We start from the raw sequence: 18,000 nt of genomic DNA on the forward strand, positions 1-18,000 counted from the left end.
TGTCTTTGTGGGTGTAAGAAGGTGGGATTTACATGCGTATATCCTGGTATACATAAATAACAGGCACCTCCAATTCCTAAACATTTCAATGGCTTTGACCTGAATTAGATTAATATTTTTTGATAGCCTCCCTTCTCATTTTGGCAACTATATTTCAGTTTTCTTTGTCATGGTAAGTCAGCTGACTTTCCAGTTTTGAAAGTGTACTGATATCTTCCATACACTCTTGACCCTTATCATTTTGAGGGTATTTCTATGTTTATGCACATTTATTAATTTGCTATCATTTTGTGAGATGGATGGCTATTACCTGGAAATATAGATTAGTATACAGTAATTTTGCCCCCCTAAAATGATGTTACCCAACTTTCCCAAAGAAATTAATTTAAAACATTTAGTTTTCTCTTATTCTTATTTTATTTTTGCTTTTCTAACACAAATACACATTGAAATCTTTAAAGAAGAGGGAGTTTTCTGATGGATAGGTAATCACATGGGTACTGGGTATTGAACTGCACAGAGTGCATGAGTTGATCACAACAAATGTGCCAGTTTTGACTGGATTGAAAGCCATTCACAGGAAGCTTTTCTTCAATCCTCCTAAGTATTGTTGAGAGAAAGAGATATAAGAAAGAGAAAGTTAACAAATATAGGTTATAAAATACATGTAACAAGTTTGTTATAAAGTAAGTTAGTATGGCCATCAATACAACCAAATAACAGTTATGAAATAGCAATATTATTTAGAATTCAGTGAAAAATGTGACATTTGGAGTCAGTTCCCAAATTCAAACAGTCTGGTTCTGTTGTTGCCACCTAAAAAAAGACTGTCTGCAATTCTCTCTTTCTGTTCTTTTTTTTTCTTCTTAATTGCCATTTTTTTCCCCAGACCAGCTGTAGCATCTATGTCCTGACTTTGATCCAGCTACTTACGTTAACCCATAGAGAAAATGTCTCCCATAGACTCTGCATATATCACTGCAATGTCTCCATTCTTGACAAGCTTGCTGTTTTAGCACAATAGAGTGCAAGAACAGCGGCATGAAATGAAGCTCCCACATACTGGGAAAGAGTAAATTAAGACCTCTGTTTAGTAAATATTGGCACTCAAATGCAGTTCTTTTCACCTAAAATAATATGAGTATATGTGATTGAAATTGCAACTGAGGCCCAGAAATCCAGTGTTAGTTAGCTTCTTTGTTTTTCGTGAGAAGTCATGCTTTAAAGTATTATTCTCATTTGATTTAGGATATTAAAGTAGGATGAAAAAAACAAATATGCAAATACTATGTAAGATATAATATTCCTTGCAAAAATCCATCATAAGGGAATTATGGAAAACAACTTTTTGACACATGGGGGCAGAGGAGATTGTTTCTATCATGAGAATATGTAGTGGGGGATATTAAAAAAATGATCTTATTAAAAGCATGAATTTTGAGGCAAATATCCTGGATTCTCAGCTAAGTCATCACTGTTGATAGTTTTTTCTTAATTTTCAAACATTAAAAAAGTATAGAGAGTTTCAAACATTATCGTCTAGTTTTAAAATTGTCAAGATTTTGCAACACTTTCCCCCTTCTTTCTTTCTTTTCTTCCATCCATTCATCATCTTCTTGGGATAGGATAATAATGACCCTGAAAGATGTTCATGCCTTAATCCCCAGAACGTGTGTATATCTTATATTATATGGCAGAGTAGAATAACGATTGCAGATGGAATTAAGGTCGCTAAAAATAGGGAAATGATCCTGGCTTGTCCAGCTGAGCTCATTGCAATAATAAAGGCCCTTAAAAGCAGAACAACTCAGAAGAGGAGAGTTAGAAGGAGTTGTGATTATGAAAGAGCCATCAGACAGATGCAACATTGCTGTCTTTGAAGACAGGAAGGAGACCAGAGCCAAGGACTGGGACAGTCTCTGGAAGCTGGAAAAATCAAGGAAATGGATTTTCCCCTGAAGTCTTCATAAAGAGATATAATCCAGTTAAAACCTTGAGTTTGGTCTAATGAAGACTCATGCTAGATTTCTAACCTGCAAAACTCTTAAGATGATAAATGTGTGTTGTTAAAGCCACTAAGTTTGTTGTGACTTGTTCAGCATCATTCTTTTTTGGAGGAGCACTGAAGGGGACCAGGGGAATTTTAAAACAAATTCCAGACTTCATGTCATTTTATTTCTTTGTACATGGTATATATATTTAGATATATTAGGATCTTCTTATATCCACAGTGGTTATCCACAGCTAACAAATTGAATAAAATTATTTTCTCATTCAAATGTTATCTCAGCAACATATTTTTTATAGTTGGTCTTTGAATGAAGATCCAAACCAAGTCCACACCATATATTGCATTTGCTTGCTTTGTCTCTTCAGTCTTATAATCCAGAGTAGTTCTTTCTCCTTTACCCTTTCCTTATTTTATTCATGCTGTGATTTGTTGAAGAAATCCAACTAGTTGTCATGTAGAATGACCCGTATTTGCTTCTCTGTTGGGTCATTTAGCTTGTTCTTCCATTCCTTATGTTGTTGTAAAACTAGAAAATAGCCCTAAATGTTTTACTGGACTCAGGTTTATTATTTCCTAAGTATATAGCTAAAGAGCCTCTTGATGAAGTGAAAGAGGAGAGTGAAAAAGCTGGCTTGAAATTCAGCATTCAGAAAACTAAATCATGGCATCAGATCCCATCACTTCATGGCAAATAAATGGGGAAAAAATGGAAATAGTAACAGACTTTATATTCTTGGGCTCCAAAATCACTGCAGACAGTGACTGCAGCCATGGAATTAAAAGACACTTATTCCTTGGAAAAAAAACTATGACTAATGTAGATAGCATATTAAAAAAGCAGAGACATCACTTTGCTGACATATGTCTGTATAGTCAAAACTATGGTTTTTTCCAGTAGTCATGTATGGATGTGAGAATTGGACCATACAGAAAGCCGAGCGCTGAAGAATTGATGCTTTCAAACTGTGTTGATGGAGAAGACTCTTAAGAGTCCCTTGAACTGCAAGGAGATCAAACCAGTCAATCCTAGAGGAAATCAGTCCTGAATATGCATTGGAAGGACTGAAGCTGAACCTCCAATACTTTGGCTACCTAATGTAAAGATCTGACTCATTGGTAAAGATCCTGATGCTGGGAAAGACTGAGGGCAGGAGGAGAAGGGGATGACAGAGGATGAGATGATTGGATGTCATCATCAACTCAATGGACATGAAATTGAGCAAACTCAGGGAGATAGTGAAGGACAGGGAAGCCTGGTGTGCTGCAGTCCATGGAGTTGCTAAGAGTGGGACACAACTGAGCGACTGAACGACAACACTATATTGCTTAAGTGGTTCTATCTGCTTAATACTGCATCACCTCAGGCACATAGTAAGAAGTTGCTCCATTTTTAGCAGTACCAGTGGTAATCAGTGAGTTTAGGTGGTAACAAGCCAATTCTCCCACTATGGACTTTCTTATCCACTTTTCCTAAAATGTTTGATCTTTGCTGAACTAATTATTCTAGTAATAACTGAAAATAAGTTATATCCTAAATCTATTATTCCTCAAGTATTAACTTTAATTTTTTTGTTTTATAAATGAATGTTTTTCCAAAGTGGAAACAAGTATTTGCAACATGCTACTATATTTACTACATGTAAAAGAGAGAAATATACATGTATTTACCTATGTGTATATCTATCTATCTATCTATATATGTAAAACAATAGAAGGGGTAAACCAAAGCATAAAAGATATGTATAAATAGGGGGAGGAAATAGGGAAAAGGGAATAAGGAGAGAATCCAGACTTTTCTGAGTATAGCTGGCTTGCAGATTTGGGTTCAGATGGGAAACGCGTGTATACCTGTGGTGGATTCATGTTGATATTTGGCAAAACCAATACAATATTGTAAAGTTAAAAAATAAAATAAAATACAAAAATTAAAAAAAATAAAATTATCTGAGTATATTACACAATTCTAAAATAACTTTTAAATTTAAAAGGGAATTTATAAAGATTGAAAAGTTGATTCCAAAGTGGTGAACCTAACTATGTATATAGTTCTATACATATAATCATACAGAGCACAACCACACAAATAAGAGTTATTACAAGTGCCTATTAAACACAGTAATCTGACTATTCCTAGTGAAACATATTCTAAGGAAAAAACAAAAAGTTTCTAAAACTTAACTCAACGTGTTTTCCAAAACTTAGCTCTTAACGTGTCTTCACTGTATTGTTTATAATAGCTTTAGTATTACTAATTCTAAAACTATATATATATAATATATATGCATGTATTGAATATATATACAATAGTATATAGTGTATATGATAAAACTAAGAATTAATATATAATTAGAACCAAGGTTTCCAGCACAATAAATAAAATATAAAGTAGATTAAGTAAAAGTTTTGTTATCCTAGGTTAAATTGAAAATATGAATATGAAATAAAGATGTAATTTCTCTTAAAAGATGTTTATTTCCTATCCTCTTTAACTCAAAATTGTGGAAGTAATGATCAACCCAATTATAATGAGAACTCTTACAGTTAAGATTATAGTTTCTAAATACCATTTTTTTTCAAAAGAGATGGAATATTTTTAAAGAAATTGGTGATGTCAAGTTTGAAGTAGGAAATATTCAAAGTAAGCCTACATCTTGTCAATTAAAAAGCAATGAAGCTATCAAAAAATAGCCAAGGTAATGTCAAAAGGATTCAGGAGCCACTTGAAACAGTCAAAAATTGGAATACTAGATCATTAATAAAAATAATAATTGCAATAAGCCAAACCACAGCAAAAATGTTTAAATCCTTTAATTTATACTAATCCTCTTTATCATTTTGTTCTTTGAGAATATTTTGCTGAGATTAAAAATGAATTTACTAGAGGGCCAGGTACATATCTCACAGCTTTATCAAACACATAATGCAGATGCTAACGGTTCACAGAAGCAACCTTCTCAGTAAGAGAGTAATACCCCAACCCAGTGATTGCTGTGTTGTTTTATGATGTGCTTTCGTGGTGTGTGTGGATTTTTTTCTTAAGATTATGCCAAAATCCATTTATAAATACTTAAAAATAATTACTCGAACAATCTCAATTTATGAAACAAAGATATAATGGAATTTGAATGTAAACCCATATAGTTTTGGATGAAACAATATGTTGAAAGTTATTGAGCAGAAAATAGCTGTAGAGAAAACTTATTTCTTTAATTTGAAAATAAGTTATTGACTTTACATCCAGCCTTTTCTCCAGTAAGTTTTGTATAATAAATACAATTTAGCGTTACATAAACAGACCTGTGTATTACTATAGCACCCAAGGGTATCGTTATAAAAGAATTGATATTTATATAGATATGCATGAGTTATTGAAAAAGTAAGATTTATTTGTCACATGTTATACTTAAGAAAACAAGAAGCATATACACTGTTTTGGTTTTCAGTCATAAACCCGCACTCGACTGTTCAGCATGTTGTAAGGGATTCGATACCAGATAAAAAAGAACAAAAGAAAAACAACCACCAAAAAAGCCTTCTAAAATGAGATGGCATGAAAGTGAGAAATTCTTAGAACCCCAAAATGAATTAAAACAGGAACCTGGGAAGTAAGCAAAGATCAAAGTAAGCTCAGGATCAAAGCATGGCTTTCATCCTGAGTATGTGCCAAATCCCAGAGTCACTGAGCTTCAGAGCTGATAACTAAATAGGACATGAGATAGGCCTAGAGTGGTCAAGGTAAGTATGCTGATAGTAGAGCCTGGCATAATATTGACAACCAAAAGGGATCAGCAAGAAAAATTAATTATCTTCTGAAGATTTGTAAATATTAATTGGTCCCCACATGGATTAGCCTGTCCAGTTCCATGCTGTTCATGTGATTTGAAAAGCCTGAAAAAAAGTCACAAGTGACCCAGGGCAACTGGCCAAAGCAAGCACAAATATCTTTCAAATAATACACTTTAACCCAGTTCTCGAAGAATTTCAAAAGGTCAAGATAAAGGAGCACCATAAAGTTAACAATTGCAATATATACAAGGAAACTAGCATTTTATGTGAAAACCAACAGAAACAACTGTAAATTCATCATATATTAGATATGGAATATAAAATTCTTGGGCTTCCTTGATGACTCAATGGATGAAGAATCTACCTGCAGTACAGGTGACACAAATTCAATCCCTGGGTCAGGAAGATTCCCTGGAAGAGGACATGGCCACCCACTCCAGTAATCTTGATGGGAAAATCCCATAGCCAGGGAAGTCTGGCAGGCTATAGTCCAAGGGATTGTGATGAATTGGACATGACTGAAGCGACTGAGCATGCACACACATAAAATATTAATATTTATGATTATTAAGAGTAGCTAACGGAAATGCTGTCTTAGACTTAGTTCCCAAGGAATAGACCTTCAGACAGGGATTTGGATAAATATGTTTTACTGAAACAATTATCACTTATCACACACACACACACACAAAGGAGAAAACAGAAAGCAAAAGAGGCTAGACAAGTGTAAAACCCAGGAAAAAATTCTGGTTCTGGTTTAATCCACAAATTAAGAATGTTGTCTGAAGCATTAACTGGTGTGGTTTGTGTGTGTTCATTTTTTTTTTCCTTTTCTTTTTGTGTGGAAGCTAAAGATTTTATTCTCTGTTATTTTAATAATAATAATAATAATCACCTTGGCTGTTTTAACATGCACACATGACGAAGGCAATCAACTGCTACCAGTGGCAAAGGTAAGGAGCATGGAAATCTTCATGTCCTACTGGTTGGCATGGAAACTGGTACAATCACTTTGGAAAAGTTTGCCAGTACACAGCGAAGTTGAACATGTGTTTGGCCTGTGACTCAGCACTTTCACAGTTGTGTGTCCTGGTTGTACTGTTGAATGTGTACACTAAGATTGTTAATAACAGCATTGTTGCAATATTACAGATGTTTGGAATAACTCACGTCTTCATCAGTAGTAAAACGAATTAACAATTTCAATTATATAATAAATTACTGAGCAGCAATGAGAATGAATGAAAAATTATGTCTAACAAATGAATGAATCTCCAAAAATAAGAAGCTGAACAAAAGAAGCAGAAGAATATATACAGTATGATTGCTGCTGCTGCTAAGTCGCGTCAGTCGTGTCCGACTCTGTGCGTCTGTCCATAGACGGCAGCCCACCAGACTCCCCCGTCCCTGGGATTCTCCAGGCAAGAACACTGAAGTGGGTTGCCATTTCCTTCTCCAATGCATGAAAGTGAAAAGTGAAAGTGAAGTCGTTCAGTCGTGCCTGACTCCTAGCGACCCCATGGATTGCAGCCTACCAGGCTCCTCCTTCCATGGGATTTTCCAGGCAAGAGTACTGGAGTGGGTTGCCAGTGCCTTCTCCGACAGTATGATTAAATTTATATAAAGTTCACACAGGCAAGTTTGGCTAGTATATTTTTATGGGTAAATATGTAGTTATAAAATTTTAGAGAAAGGAAATGATTAACACAACATTTAATTCAATGATTATCTCTTTAGGGAGAGAGGGGGATGCAAGTGGGAGAAAGTTAGTTTCTAATACTGTTTCTCACCTTACCTGATGAGAACAGAGTGCTAATTATGCTTTGCAAACACAATTTGATGTAATTCTGATGTAATTAACATGAAATACTTTGGAACTTAAACTGATAAGTGCCTTCATACACCTTCTTTTACTCAACCATTTAGTGAATACCCTTAAGATTTTTCTCTCATAATATCACCATTTATCTTCATAGAAGAAGTTATAGTTTGTGAGTGTATATTTACCTGGATGTTTATAGGTTTATAATCTATTTCCCCACTAAGCCACCTGTCCTCTGCGAGCTGAAGCTATGTCTTTTTAGTGTACCACTATGAGGTTCAAAAACTGTTTCTTCTAGATAAAGTCATTTATGGTCAGATTTTAAGGTCTTGAGAATTTTTCCATCTATGAGGAGGAGTTTTGCCAAAAGTGGAGGTGGAAAGCACTTCTAAAGTAATTATGCAACTACTCAGCTAAATGAGATAACATATAAATAGAATAGCAGAATACATGGTATGTAGGAAGTACTCCATAAATATCAGTAGTTGCTGGTGTTGGTGTCGGAGCTCTGCAACTTTTTATTTAACTCTGCCATTCAAAGTGGTTGACTAAGTTAATTTGTTTCATCATGGGCAATAATTACATCGTACTTACTTTTTCTTGCTGCTTATGTACAGAAGTGTGGAATATTTTGCCAATTCATGAATAGTGTTTATGGCATCAACAGCTAAAAACTAAGGGAATCTTACAGGGCTGAATGTAACTGCAGTTTTTTTTTTTTTTTTTTCACAGTGAATAAGTAAAGTCTGTAGATTTGGGACAGGGCTTCACAGATGAGCACTTTTTTCCTAACTCTGGTCCTCAACTGCAAGAATCTTTCTGTGATTTATTTCACTCTTCTACAGAAGAGAAGCATCTAAATAAAGTCTTTTATCCAGAGTGATTCCTGTTAAACAAAAACAAGAGATTATGACAACATTAAATAAAAGGACATCCATGAAAAATGGATTAGGACACAGGAGTGAGTAAAGAAATCAATTTAATGAACTCCAACCAACATTTGTTGTGATAACATAAAGTAATGAATATTAAAGCACAGGCAAATAATTTATGCAACTTTTGCTTCTACTATGTATACAACTTTAAAACCAGATCTAGGATGATATATACTCAGTATTGGAGAAGGCAATGGCACCCCACTCCAGTATTCCTGCCTGGAAAATCCCATGGACCGAGGAGCCTGGTGGGCTGCAGTCCATGGGGTCGCTAAGAGTCAGGCACGACTGAACGACTTCACTTTCATTTTTCACTTTCATGCATTGGAGTAGGAAATGGCAACCCACTCCAGTATTCTTGCCTGGAGAATCCCAGGGACAGAGGAGCCTAGTGGGCTGCCGTCTATGGGGTCGCACAGAGTCAGACACGACTGAAGCGACTTAGCAGCAGCAGCAGCACACTCAGTATGAGAATCATGGCAGCATCAGGGATGGTAACATGAAAGAATGGCCAGTGGCAATTTTAAGAAGCTGTTGAATGAAAGTTGAAAGATATTTCTTCTTTATTGGATGTTAAAATGTGGTTAAAAGTTGTGTATTAGAATCGATGAAGTAAGGCATGTACACAAATTACCCCCTGGTATTAAATGCATTTCTTAGTATAGATCATGACCAAAGTATTTGAAAGCCACTGCCCTAGAAAATGTATTTTGTGTCCCTTAGATTGGCATTAGGTGGAACATTGTAAAAAGCATACATTCTTCAGACTGTTCAATGGCAGTGCCTATAAGAAATTGCTTGGAAAATTAAAATTAAAGTAATATTTCTAAAATTGATACAAAAATTTCTACATACATATGAAGTTGTCATTCAAATTATAATTAAACCAACAGAAAACATTTCATTAACTATGAAATGTGACAGATAATCAAGACTGTGTACATGATACCTGCACCAATAAATACTTTGATTCACCAAACACCAAGAAGTTCGACAGCCATAGAGATCTCAAGACCACAGATCCTTAGCAAAATTGTCATGTTTTCTATAAAGTATGCAATTCATTTCCAGTTAATTGTAATCAGTTTTTAAATACTTCCAATAATTAAGACTTGAATAATAGTAATCAAGTAACTGCAGGCTTTCCATTTTATTTGCTTTAGTTGCTGTGGAAAATACCGCTATTTTATGTTTCTACAGAGCCAAGTACAGAAGTGAGCAGATTGATAAATTTATAAACATCATGGAAAGAATTGTAGAGAGGAACTGGAGCCACTCGAATGCCATCTGGCTCCCGTTTGTCACACTGTAGGGGAAACAAAAAGTAAAGCCACAATAATGTTAGCATTTTTCACATAATGGAAATCTGCATTCAAGAGAAACTTACATAAAACATTCATACTGATTACGCTAAAATTTAATATGTAAGAATTTTTTCACTTTAAGTAAAACATCATGTTTGGGTTATTTGAAGCTATCCTCTTAATAATAATTAAAATATTAATGGGTTGGTACATTAATGTCTGAAGTGCTTTCCTGAAGTGCACTCATCCTTTATAAGCATCCAATAGTTTGGGTATGTAGTTTATCTGCGGGGAGACCCTGAAGAGACTGGAACCCTTGCACACATTTCAATGAATGAGAACTTCACTGAGATCTGGAGAGTTTTAGTCAATTATATTTCCATTGAATTCAATAATCCTTAATCTCATGAATTAGATAATTCAGCTGTCTGTAGATCACTGTGACTCTGTTGTTAAGAGACACCCCTACAGGCTAGACAACATAAAAAATGATTTGTGTTTGCTGGCACTTTTAATTCGATAACAACTTTTGAGGTAAGTATATTTGATTCCAATATGGATGAGAAGTCTCAAGTCAATAGATGTTTACCAACTTTCACAGGAGCACATGGCTTGCAAATGGTAGAATGTTATTTGGATTGCTGATATTCTATGTGTCTCCAAAAACTGGAGAAATCTCTCCTAAAGGTTTGGAAAACTGAGTGCAGTATTTTCTAAATTATATTATCCCTGGAAATAGATATCACTATTTATCCTGTAATTGCTCATTAAACAATTATTAGTTCTTTTCAAGAGACAAAGAGGACTATTTTAGGCACAATAGTAAAAAAAAAACAACAAAAGAATATATTCCATACAATGTTAATACTCTTAAGATGTGTCTACATGTCTTTCTTGACTGCAGTGAACAGGTTAAAAATAACTTATTTCAATCAAACTAAACAAGACTAATTTACTTTTTCTTCCTCTACTATATTGATGTGTTCTTTAATTCCACTTACTCCACAAATTTATATTGGGGTTTTCACTATTTTTTTTTTCTGCCCAATCTATAATGAAAAGAATGGATAAGTTACAAAATACTGTTTCCTACAACAAAATCTGTCATGTTTTCCCTTTTATCAGAAATAACAGATCTCTGTGTCTTTAGTTAACAGAGTGCTGAATACTTAGTTGGCACTTAATTTATCCTCACTGATCAAAATTAAGTATCATAGAAAAATGCATAAACTGAAAAATTCAACTTTTATCCTCAACATTTGCAACCCATAGAGAAAACCTGGTAGGAAAACAAGAGATACACTTACAACCACTCCTCTTTTTTCTAGTTCTTGGATAATGTGTTTTATTGGAATAGAAAATGTTAGGGTTAGCTGGCAGCCACGTTCCGCTATACAGGATGGAGTAATTATGTTCACGACTGTTTTCTTGCTTTCTGCTTTGTCCTGGATAAAGTACTGCTTGATCATGTATTCCAGATAACCAGTTAGCAAAATAGATTTTCTCCTCAGTGCTTTCATAGTTGCTTGTTTAAAGATCTGCAGAATGAGAAACAATCAGGTTCACAGTTTCTTGTTGATTTATAAAGTAAAAATTAACTGTAAATCACATATAAAAAGGAAAGGCCTGCTTCTGACCTTTCCAATAAAACATTCCAATTTAGATAATCTTTTCCTAAAAAACATGTCTTTTAAGTACGGTGCCATTAAAAATTAAACACAAAGTTCCCATGATAGATTAGCTGTACAAATGTTGTTTAAACAATACTTGCAAAAGCAGAAAAAATAAGTTAACATAATGTTCCTTCAGAGCTATTTTAAATTAGCTTCATAGAATTAGTACAAGTAAAACATACCTTAATAAATGGATTTAAATTTTATAAATGTCAGACTTTTTCCTCCAAACATTTTATACAATTATAGTCAAGAACATTTTTGTCTATTCCTGTATAAAGTTTGTTTAGTCCACAAAAAAGTACAGTAAGAGTTCAATGCTTATGTGGAAGGCAATGTTACCAATATTATTCATAATCATTTTAACAATTTCTAAATCTCTTTCAGTTTAACAGTAAGAAAACAAGGAGTTAAAAATGATGCTAAGTTTTGTCAGGCAGGAAAGCAAATAATGTTAGATAGTGCTTATATGTTACTGAAGCATTTGTATTGAAAGCATTGAAGTCTTTCTTTTTTTCTTCTTTCATCATTTTTTTTTCTGCTGCTAAACTCTTAACACTGGTGTGAAAACACTGCCACTTGCTTCTTGAGGTTTCTTATATTAAGATGAGTGACAAGGGCACACAATCACTGGTGTTGGAACATTAGGGGTCAGCACAGACATGCTTTTTTAGCTTATCTCTTAAGGTCAAGTAGAGTTTAAAAATATATCCTACATATAAGAACTGAATGAACTGCAAACAGAGAATGATGCACTGGCAGGCCACTTAATGTCCCTTTTCTGTATCATGGTAGGCACAGAGCAAAAATAGGGTCATTTGGTGATATCTATACTTTATGAAGTCTATGAAAATAGTTCTTTCTGTATATACACATGGCATGTGTGGGTAGGCATTCTAATAGGACTCAAACTGTCCAGGCATAGATTTTCTTGACCTATTGCAGAGGGTATGTATTTGGCTGAAGGAGAAGGTGGGAGTTATATTTTAGTTAATATATTGAAAGAAGAGAGGAGTATCAGACAGTAGAAAGGTATCTGTCTGTTTCCCCAACCAGACCTCATGGACTGTGTCTGCAACCTGGAAAGACTTCCGCTGAAAGTAGAAGCTAATATCTGACATATTCAGTGCAAAAAATGCTGCTTTAGTATTCAGGTAACCCTCGTTACATGGAGTTTGGTAGGAGGCATCTCTTCATTTCCTGTGTAAAACAAAATGGCCATCAGAGAGCCTGATTCAAGAATCAACTTTCTCACAGAAGACAGGAGCAAGGAACAGATAAAGTGTGGTCCACCCAGTGGTCTGTCAGGCTTGGAATTAAAAACAAAAACAGGAATCTTTCCAAGCTTCTCTTTGGCGATTCATAGTACTTTGAAGACATTTTAATTATTTAAGTAATTCTAGTAAACTTTCTGGGTCTGCTTTGGGTCCCATAAGGTGCAGATGGGGGCACTGTGTAAATTAGTACTTTTAATGACATTTCACTTGTATTCATAAGTCAGTAAGACTTTGGGGGATATTAAGATTATAGGGTTTTTTAAATGAAGTTTTGCTCTTGCAGATTTGATAACAAGAAAGCAAATGTTTTTCATGACAAATATCTTGATTTTAACATATCAGTACTCTTTGTTAATAATCAAATAATGTTTAAATGTAAAACTATTTTCCACATTACAACTATAACAAGAGAAGCTGCATTCTGAAGTGGCTTTAAATTCTTCTCACAGGGTGTAAAAGTCTCTTCAGAGGCCTCAGTTAAACATATTAAGAGGGGATAATAGGAGTTAACAGTGAAGTAGAGTAAATGTCCCCCACAGCCTTTTTTTTTTTTTTTACTTCTCATTATTTTCGTGCTCTCAACAGTGTGGAAATCTTTTTTTCTTTTTTTTAATTAGGAAAAATGAAAAGTGTAGTTTGAAAATATTCAGCTTATAACAGAATTCTTGGCAGAATTTCCACTACTTAGGTTATTTTTCTTACTAGCTAAAATAAATTCAAAGTTAGAAAAGTTAGATAATTTTAAATAGGAAAAATAAGTATAACATGATGTTCTCAACTCTTAAGTTCTGAAAATTGGGTGCCTAATAACTTTCTGAGGAAATGCAGAGTACATTTCTTCTGACTTGCCCTATATTTTAATTGAATGCTCTAATTTTATATTTTGAAGCTATTTAAATAATTATATTGCCTACCTGTTGTTATGTATAAATAGGACCCTTCGAAATAAAATATAAGTGCTGTTTAATGTCATGTTTACTAATTGGAAGATTGAGGTGACCTCTGAAGTAATCTGGTTCAAACATCTTTATTAAAAGGTTGAGGCAAATGAATTCAAGAGTAGTTATCATTTGTTTAAGGTCATACTTAGGGCCACAGTAAGGGATGGAGTATTTGCCTCCTGCTTCCTACCTTATTCTTCCTCTTTATCTACAGTATTTTTAAAATTGTTGCATAAATTATTAAATAGATAACAGTATAAAGAAACCCGATTTCAGTTTGAAACTGATTATAAGGTGTTATTTTTCATCATATGCCTCAATCAAATACACATTGTGAACAATGCCATAACTCATTTAAAAAAATTCTTTGTATTACAAATCTGTAATCATATCGATGTGCATCAATTCATTTTTTTTGCAATTTTTATTTAATATTTATTTATTTGGCTGTACCAGATCTTTGTTTTCGCTCACAGGAATGTCAGTCCTCGTTGCGGCGTGCAGCATCTTTAGTTGTAGCATGCAAACTCTTAGTTGCAGCCTCTAGGGTCTAGCCAGGCCCCCTGCATTGGGAGCGTGTAGTATTAGCCACTGGACCACTATGCTATGCTAAGTCGCTTCAGTCGTGTCCGACTCTGTGTGACCCCATAGACGGCAGCCCACCAGGCTCCCCTGTCCCTGGGATTCTCCAGGCAAGTACGCTGGAGTGGGTTGCCATTTCCTTCTCCAATGCATGAAAGTGAAAAGTGAAAGTGAAGTTTCCTAGTCGTGTCCGACTCTTAGCAACCCCATGGACCGCAGCCTACCAGGCTTCTCTGTCCATGGGATTCTCCAGGCAAGAGTACTGGAGTGCCATTGCCTTCTCCAACTGGACCACTAGGGAAGTCCCAATATATATAGATTCTTAAGTATAAAATCTCTCCTTCAGTTGGCATTTTACTGTGTAAGAATACTTTTCGAATGGGAAGTAGAGATAACAAATGTTTGATTTGTGTGTTTATTTCTTTTACTTACTCAAACTTCGACTAATCTCCTATATTCAAAATTTTTAAATAAATAAGCTAAGTGCTGAATCTGCTAATTCATTGATAGTCATATAGCAAATTCAGAAGCATTTGAAAGACTTTAAAGTTACCTAGAGAATGGGAAATATATTATTTTGTAATTTCAGAATTTTGCAATTTATAATGGGGAATAAGAATTTAGAAAATACTTTCTTTAACTTAAGGTTTGATTATTTAAAGATAATTTTGGTAAAAACATAGCCTCAACAGTGAATTGTTTAATAAGGTATTTCCATGAGGCTGCAGAGAAATACTTAAGTGATGAGAAACTCAAGAGAAGTGTACATCCCTTTTCTGGGGCTTTAGGGTCATTTTCTTAGGTTTAAGTTTAGATATTAAAGTAGAAGATACATCAGTTTTCAGATTCCAGCTGAGAATAAAAATCATATCTAGGTGACTGTTATATAGTGTGGAGCAAAACTATTGGTAGGGAAAACAGGAATCTGTTTTTTTCTGTGGCAGAAGAGGTGAATACTGAAGTCAGTCCACTGCAAAGAATACCGATGAGTGTCTAAAAGACATTTTCTAGATATGGCTAGGAAATAATTTGCAAAGATGAGTAAAATCAGAGGAAATAACTTTAAGTGCTACTTCTTTCTAAGGTATGCTTTTGTGCCTTATTTCTTTTCTCCTTATTGTATTAATAATTCATCTTCTCCCTGATATAAGTTTGCAAAGTTTGCAAAGCGTTATTTTCTTAAAAAACAAAAATGTTTAATGGAACTGTGCCTCAGGCTGAATATTTTAAAAACAAGTCAAATATCATTATTTGGTTTGCCAAGCAGATTTAATCACTTCCCCACCCTTCCCCAAATATAATTTGTAACACTGAGAAATCTTGTTACTGGGTCTATTTCAATGCAAAACAGAAAAATCTGCCAAAACCTGAAAATAGCACAAGCTCCATCTAGTGGTCACATTGAGTAGGTGTTTTTTTTTTTTTCAAATTGGGATGAAATGAAACGAGTTGATTACTACTATCTACTGGTGAAGCTGTGTAAAAACAGAGGAACTTGACACTGCCGTCCAGTGGCCAGAATGAGAAGTTGCTGAGAATTATCACAGAGTTCTAGACTTTTAGATTTGGAAGAGATTTTGAAAGTCTTTATCTAGTCACTCATGCTGGAATACGGCACAACAGAATTTCCTAAACGAGATGATTTTAGGAGGCTTTCAATACTTTTAAAAAATCAAATTTTTATTTTAATCTCTATATATTTAAGATCTCTATTAGAAATATATATGTATATTTACTTAAAATATACCTTATGTATATAAAATATGCATTTCTTTAATATGTGTATTAATACCATTATCATATTTGTTGTTGTTTTAGTCACTAAGTTGTATCTGACAACTCTTTTGCAACCCCGTGGACTATATAGCCCATCAGGCTCCTCTGTCCATAGGATTTCCTAGGCAAGAATACTGGAATGAGTTTCCATTTCCTTCTCCAGGGAATTTTCCCAACCCAGGGATTGAACCGAAGGCTCTTCCTGTGTCTCCCGTATTGCAGGCACACTTTACTACTGGGCCACTGGGGAAGCTCATTATCATAGAGTATATATTATTAACAATATATATTTACTTAGATAAATTTTTGTCTCAATCTAATGAATATGAAATGAATGAAACAAATTAATTTATGAAATTAATTAATTTATAAATAAATGAAACTAATGAATATCTGATATCCAAATAATTAGAAGACGTGTATATGTATATGCATATACATGTATATGCATTATTCAGTTCAGTTCAGTTCAGTCGCTCAGTCGTGTCCGACTCTTTGTGACCCCATGAATCTCAGCACACCAGGCCTCCCTGTCCATCACCAACTCCCAGAGTTCACTCAGACTCACATCCATCGAGTCAGTGATGCCATCAAGCCATCTCATCCTCTGTCGTCCCCTTCTCCCCTTGCCCCCAATCCCTCCCAGCATCAGAGTCTTTTCCAGTGAGCCAACTCTTCGCATGAGGTGTCCAAAGTACTGGAGTTTCAGCTTTAGCATCATTCCTTCCTAAGAAATCCCAGGGCTGATCTCCTTCAGAATGGACTGGTTGGATCTCCTTGTAGTCCAAGGGACTCTTAAGAGTCTTCTCCAATACCATAGTTCAAAAGCATCAATTCTTTGGCGCTCAGCCTTCTTCACAGTCCAACTCTCACATCCATACATGACCACAGGAAAAACCATAGCCTTGACTAGACGGACCTTTGTTGGCAAAGTAATGTCTCTGCTTTTGAATATGCTATCTAGGTTGGTCATAACTTTCCTTCCAAGGAGTGAGCGTCTTTTAATTTCATGGCTGCAGTCACCATCTGTAGTGATTTTGGAGCCCAGAAAAATAAAGTCTGACACTGTTTCCACTGTTTCCCCATCTATTTCCCATGAAGTGATGGGACCGGATGCCATGATCTTCGTTTTCTGAAGGTTGAGCTTTAAGCCAACTTTTTCACTCTCCACTTTCACTTTCATCAAGAGGCTTTGTAGTTGCTCTTCACTTTCTGCCATAAGGGTGGTGTTATCTGCATATCTGAGGTTATTGGTATTTTTCCTGGCAATCTTGATTGCAGCTTGTGCTTCTTCCAGTCCAGCGTTTCTCATGATGTACTCTGCATATAAGTTAAATAAACAGGGTGACAATATACAGCCTTAACGTACTCCTTTCCTATTTGGAACCAGTCTGTTGTTCCATGTCCAGTTCTAACTGTTGCTTCCTGACCTGCATATAGGTTTCTCAAGAGGCAGGTCAGGTGGTCTGGTATTCCCATCTCTTTCAGAATTTTCCACTGTTTATTGTGATCCACACAGTCAAAGGCTTTGGCATAGTCAATAAAGCAGAAATAGATGTTTTTCTGGAACTCTCTTGCTTTTTTGATGATCCAGCAGATGTTGGCAATTTGATCTCTGGTTTCTGCCTTTTCTAAAACCAGCTTGAACATCAGGAAATTCATGGTTCACGTATTGCTAAAGCCTGGCTTGGAGAATTTTGAGGATTACTTTACTAGCATGTGAGATGAGTGCAACTGTGCGGTAGTTTGAGCATTCTTTGGCTTTGCCTTTCTTTGGGATTGGAATATGTGTGTATAAATGAATAGTTATAGGTAAGTACCTAGATATATAGAAATAATAGACATATGCATGTCTAGAAAACCAAACTGACCCTTTGAGTATTATAATTTCGA

The 18,000-nt window shown here is 35.0% G+C and overlaps 1 protein-coding gene across 13 annotated transcripts in view; it reads right to left on the reverse strand.

Annotated features, from left to right (window-relative positions):
* Positions 1-447: 447 nt before the first annotated feature.
* Positions 448-18,000, reverse strand: part of KYNU (kynureninase) — a 137,999-nt gene continuing 120,446 nt past the window's right edge. For 11 of the 13 annotated variants that reach the window (XM_044935811.1, XM_025276847.2, XM_006068157.3 and 8 more), the window contains 2 exons: positions 11,166-11,396; positions 9,089-9,860 (listed from right to left, as the gene is read on the reverse strand). In XM_044935811.1, coding sequence (XP_044791746.1) covers positions 9,741-9,860; positions 11,166-11,396 — 351 coding nt within the window. In that variant the 3' untranslated portion in view covers positions 9,089-9,740. Of the gene's footprint in view, positions 601-9,088; positions 9,861-11,165; positions 11,397-18,000 lie in introns of those variants that run through there. The other 2 variants (XM_044935814.1, XM_006068166.3) reach the window with 2 other exon arrangements.

Source organism: Bubalus bubalis, chromosome 2 (genome assembly GCF_019923935.1).
Source record: "Bubalus bubalis isolate 160015118507 breed Murrah chromosome 2, NDDB_SH_1, whole genome shotgun sequence".
Taxonomy (NCBI): Eukaryota; Metazoa; Chordata; class Mammalia; order Artiodactyla; family Bovidae; genus Bubalus; species Bubalus bubalis.